Consider the following 13,785-nt stretch of genomic DNA (forward strand, 5'->3'; position numbering starts at 1 on the left):
GATAACCAAGGTCTCTACATAAAATATAAACTAGCACACCATACACTATGTTTTCCTTTGAGATGGGGTCTTGCTTTGTTTCTCAGACTTATCTTAAATGTCTAGGTTGTCCTTAGATCAGCCTCCTAGTAGTTGGGACTGCAGATTCATGCCACTGTGCCTGTCTTAGGGCTTGTCATCTTTCCCTCTGCTTGGTTTAGAGTCATCCGTGAGTGAAGCTCTAAGACATTACCTCTGGGCACTAGTTTGTGTGTGTGTGTGTGCGTGCGTGCGTGCGTGTGTGCGTGTGTGTGTGTGTGTGTGAGAGAGAGAGAGAGAGAGAGAGAGAGAGAGAGAGAGAGAGGTAGGTTTATATGAGAATGTTAGTCCTTGCATGCTCACGTGGAGATAGAGGAGAACTCTGGGATTTAGTCCTCGCCTATGATGGGTTATGGGATCAAATACAAGTCAGGCCCCTCCCCTCATCTGGGTTTTATCTTCCTGGCCTGGTTTTTAGTATTTTATGTAGCATACTAGAAATTGTTCTGGGATGTCTAATTGAGTCATATGCTTCTTCTAGGGTGTTCCTGAAAAGAAGGTTATTCCAGCCACTGTCCCTAAGTCACCAGTTTTTGCACTGAAGAACAGGATCCGAGTGCCTGTCAAAGAAGATGAGGTGATTCCCTGGGAAGAGGAAGCCTTCTTTTCCTTTTTCATGGCCAGTCGGAGTCTTAATCATTCTTTATACTTAATGGGGCCCAAAGGCAATCAGCTCTTCTCCGGAGTTGTCTATAAGAATAATAGGAATGTCTGACCATCTGTTTTGTTCCTCTGAGAGCACTGAAACTGGCTAAGATGTGACTCAACTTTCATTGATAATGGGTCAGAGTTTGTAGTTAAGCCTCTGCATTCCTGTAGCTCTGTGATCATGCAGCTTTTGCAACATAATCAAGGGTTTCCTGAGCTATTACCTCTCTTCCTGAGCTTAGGGAGGGCCTTTTAAAATTCACACGAAGCAGTTACATTGTATTGTTCTTGATACCCAAGGGTCACAAAGGTAACTGAGGGTGATGAGTTCTGGGACTGTAAGATGTGAATTGTCATTGATCATGCTAGCTTCTTATTATAGCTCCTATTTTATCTATAAATGTGCAGACTTGGGGTAATGTTATAGCAGATCTCAGCATAAACCTTTTTATAGGTTCAGTTGAAACTAAAATACTTGGTAATCTTATGTTACTAGCTTGAACCCAAACAACTTGCTTGGTCCTATTCTGGGTTTGGCAACCATGAATTTCTATCACATGTTTTAGTGGAGTCTGAGTCAGAGTCTAAGGTGTAAGTGTGCTTACTCAGAATCTGTCTTCAAGTCTTCATTTTACCTGTCTGATGTCATTTAGTTATTCCAACACTCCTGTGAGGAACTTGAGTGTCTTTTTTTTCTTTTTGGTTCTTTTTTTTGGAGCTGGGGACTGAACCCAGGGCCTTGCGCTTCCTAGGCAAGCGCTCTACCACTGAGCTAAATCCCCAACCCCGGAACTTGAGATTCTTAAAGAGTTACTGTGTCAGTCACTTACCCAGTGCCCTTGCATTGCTTTGACCCATGATGTGGTCACTGAGTGGGCATTGTTTTTCTTTGAAAGGAAAGTCATCCGTGTGGAGTGACTTGCATTATCTGTGCCTTATATCATCTGGTGCTTTCCGAGTCCTCATTCTGAGCTGGGTGAGCAGGGAAAGATGAGTCTCGTTTCTAAGACTGTAGTTTCTCTCTTAGGAAGAGGAGAAACCAGTAGTGATAAAAGCTCAACCTGTGCCACATTATGGGGTGCCTTATAAACCCCCCATCCCAGAGACAAGAAATGTGGAGGTGTGCCCGTTCTCCTTTGATACCCGGGACAAAGAACGCCAGTTGCAGAAGGAGAAAAAAATAAAAGAAATGCAGAAAGGAGAGGTAGGTGGTTCATTTCTGTAATCTGCTGAATACTGTTTTGATCCCTCGAAGGGAACCTTTTCCCGTTTGTGTGTCTGTTTTGAGCAGTGTTTTTCTGTGTAGACCAGACTGGCTTTGGATATGTGGTTGTCCCCCTGACTCTGCCTTCCACATCTAGGATTACAAGCATGTATAACACACTTCACTCAGAGTGGTTTATATAAAATTACTATATAGAAATATATATAAAAACATACTTCTAAACAAAAAGTATATGTATACTTCTATATAAAATTACTATTGAGATCATTGTTTTCCACTGATGCCTGCATGACCCACTAGGAAATACGTATTGGGCTTTGGAAGAATTTACTGGGAGAAAAACCTAGCAAGGTCCATTGCTTTTCAGCTAGGCCATCCTGCTTTGGAAATTGAATTCTTCTGCTTGTCTTTCAGGTTCACACACATATTCAGGGGTAAATATTGCTTTATCTCTGTCTCAACTTGCTTTCTGTTGCTGTAATAAAACCAAAGCAGCTTGGGAAAAGGGTTTGCTTGGCCATGTTTTCTCAGATGTTCCTTCTTCCCAGATAACTCTGACTTTTATCAGGTTGACAGAATGTTCACCATCATCCTTGTTAACAGGCTTCTTTTGGTTTGTTTGGCTTTCGGGATGTTGTCGGGATGTAGTCTAGGCAGGTGTGTTGACTCCTGATCCTTGGAGATCTGGGATTATGTGTGGATCACCACGTCTGGCAAGCATTCTTTACAATTTTTTATGGCCAACCTGTTTCATGTTGCTCTTGTGTTTTCTTCTTTATCATTAGGTGCCCAAGTTCAAGGCACTTCCTGTGCCCCATTTTGACACCATTAACCTGCCAGAGAAAAAGGTAAAGAATGCGACTCAGGCCGAGCCTTTCTCCTTGGAGACAGACAAGAGAGGTGCCTACAAGGCCGAGATATGGAAGCACCAGGTAGGAATGGGGAGCGGCTGAGATGGTGGGTGTTGGTGGGTTTTGGGTGTGTAGGTGGGTGGGCACGCTTATGGGCCGCAGGCCTATAGATTGGACCCGTAGATTCACTATCTATACTGAAATCATCTGGGACATCAGATTGGATTATTTTAATATTATTCTGTGTTAACCAGGAATCACATCACGTTTTCTAAAAAAGGCCAGGCAATATTTATTTTAGGTTTTATAGGTTCCATATGACTTCTGTCAGGTATTTTCTCCTTGCCTCCCTTCACCCCGTATGCATATTTGATCCATGGAACATGTAGAGACTGTCCTTAGGTCAGGTTTCTTTGGCCGGCAGGCTGAATTTCGCTCATCATAGTGTAGTCTCCTGGGGAATGGGAGACTCCTCCTTTGTCGGGAGTTTCTGTACCTTCTCATCTATTTCCTTAAGTTGGTGCTTTTGGTAAGAAATAGGTTGGGAGAATTGGTTCTTAATAAGACAGGCTGTTTTTTCAACGTGGTATATGATATAATTGCTTTTTATTTATCATAGCAGGTGGTAAAAGACAGATGATTGGTTATAGGTTGATGTAATTGGCATATAATTTTACCATATCCCTGTTCTCTGTCTCACCTCAAAACAAACACTAACCAGGGTTTGATCGAGCCTCGGGGTCTAATTACTCATTTAGAAGAAATAAGGGGATAAAAAGCTCTCTTTTTGTTAGTTACAAAGTTCAGAACCTTTAGAATGTGTATTACGGCTATAGTAGTCCAGAAACGCTGAGTGCCGCTGTCTGACACCTTCCTCCTCACAGCTGGAAGAAGAGCAGAAGCAGCAGAAGGAAGCCGCTTGCTTCAGGGCTCGTCCAAACACTGTCATCTTCCAAGAGCCCTTTGTTCCCAAGAAAGAGAAAAAATCAGCTGCTGGTATTTTTTTTTTTTTTTTTAATAAATGTACTCTTTTGGGGGTTGGGACAAAATGTCAAACTTTGTGGGGGGGGGGAGGGTGCTAGGACTCGGTTGTATCAGAATAATGCTTTGTCAACAAGAACTGATTTATCTGAAGGGATGGTAGCTTTAGACCCAGCCTTTCGCTTGTGTTGGAGCCAGTAACTCCCCTTGAGTATTGTCAAGTATGTTGGGGCAGACTGATAGCAGACACAGATGGCCTTTCAGGGACAGTCACAGGCTCTCCACACCCAAGAAGGGAGTATGTAGATGAAGGAAGGTTTTGAACACAAAGACTGGTTTCTTAGGCATTGGACAACATGGCAGGAAGTTGGGATTCGTTCACTTCTGTCTTACAGTAGCTGTGTAAGAGAGCAGCATGCAGGCCTGAGTAAGCCACCTCACCTCGCTTGTCTCATTGCTCGCTCCTTAGCATTCTTCGCCATGGAGTGGCTTCACTCCGTGCGTCTCTTTCCTCCTGGCCTAGTCCTAGTGCGGGACTAGGTTCCTGAGTGCTGTGTGTGCATCAATGTTGTCTTTGTTTCTGTACTCAGAGAACCCTTCTGGTTCTCTAGTTCAGGAACCTTTTCAGCTGGCCACCGAGAAGAGAGCCAAAGAGCGGCAGGAGCTGGAGAAGAAAATGGCTGAGATGGAGGCCTGGAAACTACAGCAGTTGGCAGAAGTCAGGCAGCAGGAAGAGGAGCAGCAGAAGGAGGAGCTAGCCAGGCTCCGGAAGGAACTGGTAATCTACTAGGGGCACGGGCACTCACAAGCCCTGGCTGGTCTCTGTTCTGTTTTCTTGTGGATCCGGGAAAAATTGGTCAGCATCCACACTGACTGTGAGTGTAAACAGGCAGACAGCACAGTCTCTCTTGAGTCACCTCGAAAATCAGCCACTGTTTCTTTGAAGTTATTTTCCCCGCCAGGTACCTGCCTGTTGACTTTGTTCCCAGTACACGTTTGTTTGTTACAGCAGTTCTCAGGGTAGGTCAGTGGCAGCTCCCCCAAGTGCTGCTCCTCACTGTGCTAACTCCACAGACGAACGCCTCCTGCTTCCCCAGCTGCCCTTTTTGATTGTTCCTCTTCTGCCTTTGGTTTGGTTTGTGGTTTTGTTGAATACTAAGAGTTAATCAAAGAAGCTTAAAATTGCACTCTGGCAATTTGTGTACCCCCACCCTGAGACAGAATTTCTCTGTGTGGACCATGCTGGCCTCAAACTCAGAAATCTGCTTCCTGGGTGCTGGGATTGAAGGTGTACACCACCTCTGCCCAGCAACTCCAGCAATCTTTTTAAATTAATTTATTTTATGTATATAAGTACACTGTCTTCTGACACACCAGAAGACGGCATTGGATCCCACTACAGATTGTTGTGGTTTCTGGGAATTGAACTCAGGACCTCTGGAAGGCAGTTCTCTTAACTGCTGAGCCATCTCTCTAGCCTCCTTATTTATTATTTTATGCATATGAGTGTTTTGCTAGCATGCATGCGTATCCACTTTGTGTGTATGCCCAGTGCTCTTAGAGGTCAGAAGAGGGTGCCGGATGCCCCGGGTCTGGAGTTACAGATAGTTGTGAACAGCTGTGTGGATGCCAGGAATCGAACCTGAGTCCCTTGGAAGAGCAATCAGTGCCCCTAACCACTGAGCCATCTTTCTAGCTGCTGTCACAAATGTTTAACTTGTAGCTTTTGTCTGCTACAGTTAAGCAAGGCCCTTTCTTCCTAGTAAGTTACCCTGGGGATAAGCTTGAAATTCTAAGTGTGTATGTGCCGGCCAGGCCAATCTCACTGAGCAACAGTGGGAACCGTTTGGGCTTCGTACTTCTTCTGCCCTGAATCTGTAATTGGGAACTGTAAACCTGTGAACTCTTCTCCCGGGACAGCTGTGCACAGTGGTGTGGGGCTCATCTCAGTGACTTTGTTTCCTATCTCTGCAGGTGCACAAGGCAAATCCAATCCGAAAGTACTCAGCAGTGGAGGTGAAATCCAGTGAGCTGCCTCTGACCGTGCCGGTGTCTCCTAAGTTCTCCACTCGGTTCCAGTAGAAGCCGCCGCATGTACACCACAGGCACAGAGAACACGTTTTCAGACTCACCTGAGAACTGTGGAGGCCAGGTTTTGAAGATCGAGTTACATGGAGACTTTGAAGCTAATGAGACAGCACTCATTTAGACTCCTCAGACTTCCTGTAGTTATTTCCTGCAGACATTAGCTGGCCCTTTCCTGTTGGTCTTAACTCTGGCCAGGACTTCAACTATTCATTTTGGCATAGTCTACTTTTCACCTAATCTCCCCCTTCTCCCCCTTTATATATGTATTTTAAGCATAAAATAAAGGCAGTCAAGTCCTAGGTCTGGTTTCAGTCACAGTGTAAGTCAGAAGCAGCCAGTCTGTAGGAGTCCTTCTTCAGAAGAGTTTATGAGGGAGCCCTGCACTGAGGCAGGCAGGGAACCTCCGTAAGGGCACCAAGGAAGTCGACTGCATGGACCCTGAGAGAGACCCCCCGGAGACGCTGCTGGGGCACGTTCTTCATTGTCAGTGCAGACAGTGGGATGTCACAGCCTACAGTTTCCAGCCTGACTGCGAATAACTTCCTTTAAGGTCACAAGGATTTATTTAGTCTCACTGTTTTCTGGAATGCAGTCCACCCTGGAGGGGATGGTGAGGTGATACGGTTCAGTCTGTGTGATAGAGAGCACAACTCAGGCTGGAAGTTAATAGTGGCCTGGCACCTTCAAAGGCCTGTCCCTGTTGGCTTACGTACCCCAGCTGGGCCTCACAGGCCAAAGTTGTACAACCTCCCAAAGCAAGTGCCAGGCTGTGGAGCAAGAAACACCCCAGCCTGTGGCAGGCATTTTATACCTAAATGGTCTTCCACCCACGCGTACGATAGCCTCATGGTTATTGCCTACCTTCTCTTTAGCTCTTGTGTCCTAGAACTTGATTCTAGACCTAGAATGGGCTGGCCTTGAGTGATTTTGTTTTTAACCTGCATGTATGCACATAGAATTCTTGCATATGCTGAGCCAGTAGATGTCTGTGGAATGTGTCCAATGCTCTGGAATTGGAGTTTCAGACAGTTGTGTTGGGGAACCCTGCTGCTAACCATTCTGATATTACCAGAAAGCCTGACTAAGCTGGGTGCAAAATGGTGGACTACCTTTGTCAGCAAGGCTTCCTCCTCTCTACCTGGGGGAGCCCAGACCCCACACTGCCTACCTGCAGAATATCACCTAACCTTGGTTAGATTACAGGCCTAACTTCCTTTCTACCAATACGAACCTGTTCAGCTAGCCCCTGAGATCCTTGGAATGCCTCCTCGTGCTAATGAGACATCTCGGTACCTTTGCTCACCCTGGATAGTCCTACCCACCTCCCCTCCCAATATAACACTTGATTCACCCCAAATAAATTTGATCTGTCTTCCCAATGCTGATCCCAGAATGTCCATTTCAGGCCAACAACTGAGGGAGACGGGAGGATCAAAGCTGTGAGACACCATGCGCGTCCCAGGAACTAATCCTGGGTCCTCTGCAAGAGGTGTTCGTTCATTGTGTGGCCAGGATAGTCCTCAATGTTGTATGTGACATTAAGCCTATTTGTATATTTGGTTTTTGTCTATGCAGTGACCACTTTTAGAATCTATTTCTTACAAGGCTCTGTAAATTCAGTGGGGGTGACAAAGCCAGACATTGTTTCTTACAGTCTGATGTGTGATCTTGGTCCTCCTGGAGACCCACAAAGCAGTCAAGCTTAAAATTTCACTCTGGCAATTTGTGTTGTGTCTCCCCTCCCAACCCCCATCCACAGACAGGATTTCTCTGTGCAGCCCTGACTGCCCTGGAACTGTAGAGCACCTCCCCTACTTGTCGACTTTAGATATCTTCGTGCAGCGTCATCGTCTGTTAGCTGTTTTATTTCACAAAAACACAGTGCTGCACACATGCGCACTGCTTGGCACTGTCCCACCCTCTGCAAGTCCAGTGAGAACAAAAGCAACAGAAACACTTGTTTGTATTTAATCAGGGAGACAGATTATGGGCGCCTGCCTGTTGCGGTTGCTACTTAATCCTGCTCAAATCAACCTGGCTGTGGCAGCGCGCGCGCACGCGCACACACACACACACACACACACACGTGCGCACGCACGCACGCACGCAACCTTTTATTTTAACGGGCCACTCCTAAACGCACACACACACACACACACACGCACGCACGCAACCTTTTATTTTAATGGGCCACTCCTAAACCTCCATGCGGCTAACACACTTTCCCCTCCGATATCCCCAACTCAATTAACTTATTAAAATCTATATTCCATCCTGGCTTCCCTAGACCCAGTGGGGTCCCTGGGGCCTCTCTTTCCCACCTCTTACATGTTGGCTGTCTGTCTGTCCTGCACTTCTCAGGCCTGCTCTTTCACCTTTCCCGCCAAGGCGGCTGTCAATCTTCCTTCCCCTTGCTAGAGAATTCTGAAGCCCCGCCTCTTTCTCCCTGCCCAGCCATTCATTGGCCATTAGCACCTTTATTTACCAATCAAAACCAACTGGGGCAGGGACCCTCAGCGCCTTACATGCGAATTCCTGTGCAATGTTGGGAACCCAGTAATAAATACAGTGTTAAGCAAATCCTTGTGCTTGCTGTCACATTTCTGAAGAGCCGTCACCTGGGGATTCCGAAGAGGAGCTGTCCAGGAAGGAACTGACTTGCAGCTTGGGCTTGAGTTTGTCGAGGAGATAGTAAGCACAGCTGGATTCTGAGTGCTTTTGTTTAATGTTCAGTGTGGGCCCCTGAGAGACCAAAGGATCCCCTGAGCTGGAGTTGCAGTTCGGCATCCATGGCGTGGGTCTGTTGCCAGATCAGTATGTGCGCCTAACCAGAGCCATCTCTCCAGCCCCTCCGAATGTACTTTCTTGCCAAGAGTTTGGATATGGAGCGTAAGAAACAAAACAAAAAACAGGACCCATCCTTGGGGTACAGATTTGGTTATCCGTTCTTGGAGCTCTCATTTTTTTTTTTTTTTTTTTTTCTTTTTTTTCAGAGCTGGGGACTGAACCCAGGGCCTTGAGCTTGCTAGGCAAGTGCTCTACCACTGAGCTAAATCCCCAACCCCTAGAGCTCTCATTTTTTTCTGGTCACTTGATGTCTTCTCTCCCCATCTCCTTCTCCAAGCTTGCCCTCTGTATGTCTCCCCTGCTGTGCCAGCTGCTCACCACCTCTGGAGCTGGGGATACCTGGCCATCGCTGGGGTGACCTGGCTGATCATGGGGATACAACTTTGTGCAAGGGCCGAGTGGGACAGAGTATGGTAATCTGGGGGGGGGGGCGTTAAGGAAGGTGGAGAGGCCATGGCCATCTTGTTTCCTTATTCCTTCAGTCTGTGTCCTTGAGAATTTCGGTTTCCCACACAGGTAACTTGGACGTTTTTCTGAAGAAAGAACATGCCTGAGTTAAAATTTTGTACATTTTAAGCTGGGCTTGGTGGTGCATACCTTTAATCCCAGCACTCAGGTAGAGGCAGGTAGATCTCCGAGTTTAAGGCCAAAGCAAGATTCTGTTTCAAGAAAATAAATAAACCAACAGATGATGAATCTCTGTGTTTGGACATTTTATACATGGAGCTACTTTCCCCAGAATTCTAGTTTTGTAAACAACGCGGTCATTTTAGGTGTTATGTATATGAGTGTAGGTGCCTGTGTAGGCCAGCAGAGTCAGATCCCTGTGGGAACTGGAGTCACAGGTGGGTGCTGGGAACCACTCAGGTCCTCTGCCAGAGCAGCCTACACCGCCCTACACTGAGCCCCAGCCCCGGCCCCCGCCCCCGCCCCCGCCCCTGCCCCCGCCGCCGGCTTTCATCTTTCATTAGTTTCCATTTAAACCGACATTTCCTAAAATAAATTTGAAAAGTGTTTACTGGATTTTTACTAAGAAATCTGGCTAACAAAAAAAAAAAAAAAAAAAAAAATCCGGCTAACATTTTGCCGGGCAGTTTTGTAAAATCCCCAACATTTGATGTGCAGATTGCTGAAGTTCCCACATTTTAGAGCCCATCTCGAGACGGTTCTGACTGGTGTGGCTTCCTGCTGCCTCTTTCTGTACTGACTCGTGTGAGGTTGCTGTCAAGATTCCTTCGCCCATCCTTTGCTTTTGTTCTGGAGTTTGGCTACCATGTTGGCTGCTGTTTCCTTACATAGGTCCCTTCCCATGGAGTTTCTGTCCCTGGGAAGTCGAGCTGAGGGGCTGGCAGACTGGTTGGTATTGCTTGTTATAGCATTTCAGAGAGACCTGAATGCAAACAGTTGTCTAGCAGGATGGGCTGGGACTCAGCTCACAGCTCAGTACCGTGGGGGGTGGGGGTGGGGCGCAGCCTTGGCTGGAAGAGAACCTGTGATTTTTTCACCACTGTTTACACAATAAGTGTAGCAGTAAGTATACTATACTGCCCCTTGTCAGAGAAATAACACAGGCTACGTAGACCGCACGGCTGCCCTTTCTTCATCTCCTGTTCTTCATCAGTAACCCATTATCTACCCTGTTTCGTTGAAAGGTTTTCGTATGTGCCCACATACATTTAGCCAGGAGGTCTAGGAATCCAACTTAGTCCCTTGTAGATGCGAGGCAAGTGCTCTACCACTGAGCTATCTCCTCAGCCCTCCTAAACGACAACAGAAAAGGCCATGCTCTGGGAGGCACGTAGCAGAAAAAGAACTAAGTTTCAGCATACTGCACCGATTTTCGTTTTTATTTTCAAAACAGGGTTTCTCTATGTGCCCCTGGCTGTCCTGGAACTTTCTCTGTAGACCAGGCTGTCTCAAAGATTCACCTGCCTCTGCTTCTTGGGTGCTGGGATTAAAGATGTGCACCACTGCTTCCAGGCTTACTGCACTAATTTTAAAATGTGTTTTTTGGGGTGGCTGGGGAGAGGGAACACCCTTATAGGAGAAGGGGGAGGGGGATAGGATAGGGGGCTTATGGATGGGAAATCCGGAAAGGGAATAACATTTGAAATGTAAATAAAAAATATCCAATAAAAGGTAAGTTAAATAAAAAAATATTTTTTTTTACAAAGTTTGTACATGGCATGCATATGGTTCAAAGCCTCGAAGGTAGAAAGATGTCCCACCTGCTCAGTTGTCCTCCCTAGAGATGGCGTCACCAGTTTCTTGTATCCCAGTGCCCTGCAGCCTCTGCACACATGTTCCCACCTCTGCCTTTATTTTGATACACAAGTCACATGACTCTTGCTCTTTTCAGTGTTTCGTGGCTTTGAATGATGGAACTCCTCCACTGTCTTGAGTATGTCCTGGCTTCCTGAGCATGGAGCCTCATGGGAATCTAGCAAGGTAGCAGTCGTGAAGCCCAGAGGCAGATCAGCAGCTGGCCTTGGCTTGGCTGCTATTTATTAGCTGGAGGGCCTGCTTGAACCTCTGCTTCCTGTTAGAAAACTGTGTTTACTTAGCCAGAGCTCCCTACTGGCACGGCTGTTTTTGACCTCACCCTGTAGCTCAGGCTGGCCTTGAACTCAGGATCCTCCTGCTTTATCCTTCCAAGTGCTAGGATTACATGTCCATACCTCTGGCCCGCCTCTAGCATCATTCTTTTCAATTTCGTAGAAGTCTCTGGGGGAAGTTTCTCAATGCTGACAGTAGCAGTTAAAAAAGCTGTGAGCCACGGGGCTAGGCTCCTATTTCCGCGGAGGCTGAGTTTCAGTCTGGTGGTGTGGATCGCTCGGAGCCGGTCAACATTTCTGAAGCCTGAGCCGCCATCTGCCTCACAGCCTGCTGGGATGCTCATTTTAGGCAACATATAAAGTTTCCTGGAGACAGGACAAACCCAGGCCTATGGGAAGAGCAGGAAGGTTAAAGTGTGTGGTGCTTTGAGCAGTGACGAAGGTGTAACCAGGGAGCCCACATGTTTGCTCCAAGGCCAAGAATTCCAGGACAATTTGTTACTAAGTTAAAGCCAGCAGTTGCTACAGAAAAGGTGGGCAGAGGCATAGGCCTTGTGTTTCCGCTGCCTTCTGATATACTCACTGTCTTGATGCTGTCAGGGGGGAGAGAGGAAGATGGTGAGCATTGCTGAAGTCCCAAATGTCGCCGATGGCTTTTGCTCTTTACTGTCTTGCATGACACAAGCTGAGCTCAGGCCAAGCCATGACTTGTGTGCTGTAGTCCTGGGATCCCCGAAGGCAGTGTGCAAAACTGCCGCTCACTTAGAGAAAGTGTGGTCGTAGTCAGGCAGGCGGGGGCGGGGGTGGGGGTGTTTAGGTTTATCAGGAAAGATGCCAGCCTAGAGACATCAACGCTTGCCCTTCCTGGTCTTCCTGGTCCCGGTACTGTGGGCAAGGGCCTGAACATGCCAAGAACCTTGGCCAAGGGCTCTTGCCCAACTTGATTGGGCTTCGACAGTATTCTCGGGTCTTCTTTCAGGAGCAAAGGTCAGAGAAGGCAATCTCAGCATGGCAGACTATTAAACAATAAACGTGAGAAGCAGTTTGGAGGTTACACTGTTTGACAGTGTTTAGTGGTGAGGGGAGATGAGTCTCTAGGCAGGAGCCTAGACTCACTCTGTGCAGGAGCCATACAATATTGTCTTAATCGCCTCTCCTTACTGTATCATCTTTAAATTATTATCTTCTTCCACTTGCCAGTCCTCCTCGTTAGTAAAATATAAGCTTTAAAAAAAGGGAGGGGAGGGAGAAAACAGAAATCCTCACAAGTAAATGAAATGACTTGGGAGGACGCCTCATTTGCAAGCCTGGGACCTGAGTTCAATCCCCATCAATCCCCAGAACCCATGTGATCCGAACCAAGTGCACTTGTGAGCTCTTGTCATCCTGGTGCTGAGGTGTGGGCAATCAGATTTCTGGGGCCAGCCTAGCCCACTCGGGGAGTTCTAGGTCAATGCGAGTCCCTGTCTCCAAAGTCAGTTAATTAATGTATGTGTGGGGCCGAGTGGGGTAAGGTGCTTTCTGCTAAGCCCTATGACCTGAGTGCAATTCCAGGGACCCTTATGGTAGAGAGAATGGATGTCCCCAAGTTATTCTCTGACCTCCACACATAAGCGAAGGCACACATACATACACAGTAAGTAAATGAATGTAGTAGTATTTCCAAAGGGAAGGAAAAAAGAGACTAGGGGGCTGGAGAGATGGCTCAGTGGTTAAGAGCACTGAACTTAAGCTCTTCCAGAGGTCTTGAGTTCAACTCTATGTGGTGGCTCAGAACCACAGCAATGGGATCTGATGCCCCCTTCTGGTGTGTTTGGAAAATAAATCTTTATTTAAAGAAGAAGAAGAAGAAGAAGAAGAAGAAGAAGAAGAAGAAGAAGAAGAAGAAGAAGAAGAAGAAGAAGAAGAAGAAGAAGAAGAAGAAGAAGAAGAAGAAGAAAAGAAAAGAAAGAAAGAAAGAAAGAAGAAAAAAGAAAGAAAGAGAGTATAAAAGATTCTTTTAAAAAATAAAATAAAGAGTGTTCCTAGGAACAAGACCCAAGGTTGTCTCTGGCATTCACGTGCACACACATGCTCCCAAACACACACAAATGCACATACACAGGAACACAAGTTTCCCTAAACGCTACTACAGTCAGGGATAAGGGAAGACAGAGTTGGTAAGGTGCTTGCTCTCTAAGCATGGAGACCTGAATCTGCACTCCAACACCTATGGACAAAGCCAGACCCAGGAAGACCCGCAGCTCTATGGAGCTCAGTCTGATATCCTGTCTCAATAAGGTGAGGGGTGACTGAGTGTCTGACAGTGACTTCTGCCCTTCTCACACACATGCACCTGTACCCCTGACGGACACAGACAAGCACATGCAAGGCACCGTCTGACCCACAAAAAAGCACGCACTTTTATTTGCATGTTATTCATGCTTACAGAGCAGAAAGCCGCTTCGAGCTAATGTGGTGCCCACATTACTGACACCCATGCCCAGCAAAAACAAAACCTAAAAAAAAAAAA

General features: G+C 46.7%; 1 protein-coding gene across 4 annotated transcripts in view; it reads left to right on the top strand.

Annotated features, from left to right (window-relative positions):
* Tpx2 (TPX2 microtubule nucleation factor) overlaps positions 1-6,172 on the top strand; it is a 40,936-nt gene extending 34,764 nt beyond the window's left edge. For 3 of the 4 annotated variants that reach the window (XM_032904452.1, XM_032904453.1, XM_032904454.1), the window contains 6 exons: positions 560-655; positions 1,754-1,930; positions 2,737-2,883; positions 3,687-3,798; positions 4,374-4,561; positions 5,758-6,172. In XM_032904452.1, coding sequence (XP_032760343.1) covers positions 560-655; positions 1,754-1,930; positions 2,737-2,883; positions 3,687-3,798; positions 4,374-4,561; positions 5,758-5,865 — 828 coding nt within the window. In that variant the 3' untranslated portion in view covers positions 5,866-6,172. The remainder of the gene's footprint in view (positions 1-559; positions 656-1,753; positions 1,931-2,736; positions 2,884-3,686; positions 3,799-4,373; positions 4,562-5,757) is intronic. The other variant, XM_032904455.1, reaches the window with a different exon arrangement.
* The last annotated feature ends 7,613 nt before the right edge of the window (positions 6,173-13,785 follow it).

This window comes from Rattus rattus, chromosome 5 (assembly GCF_011064425.1).
Source record: "Rattus rattus isolate New Zealand chromosome 5, Rrattus_CSIRO_v1, whole genome shotgun sequence".
Classification (NCBI taxonomy): domain Eukaryota; kingdom Metazoa; phylum Chordata; class Mammalia; order Rodentia; family Muridae; genus Rattus; species Rattus rattus.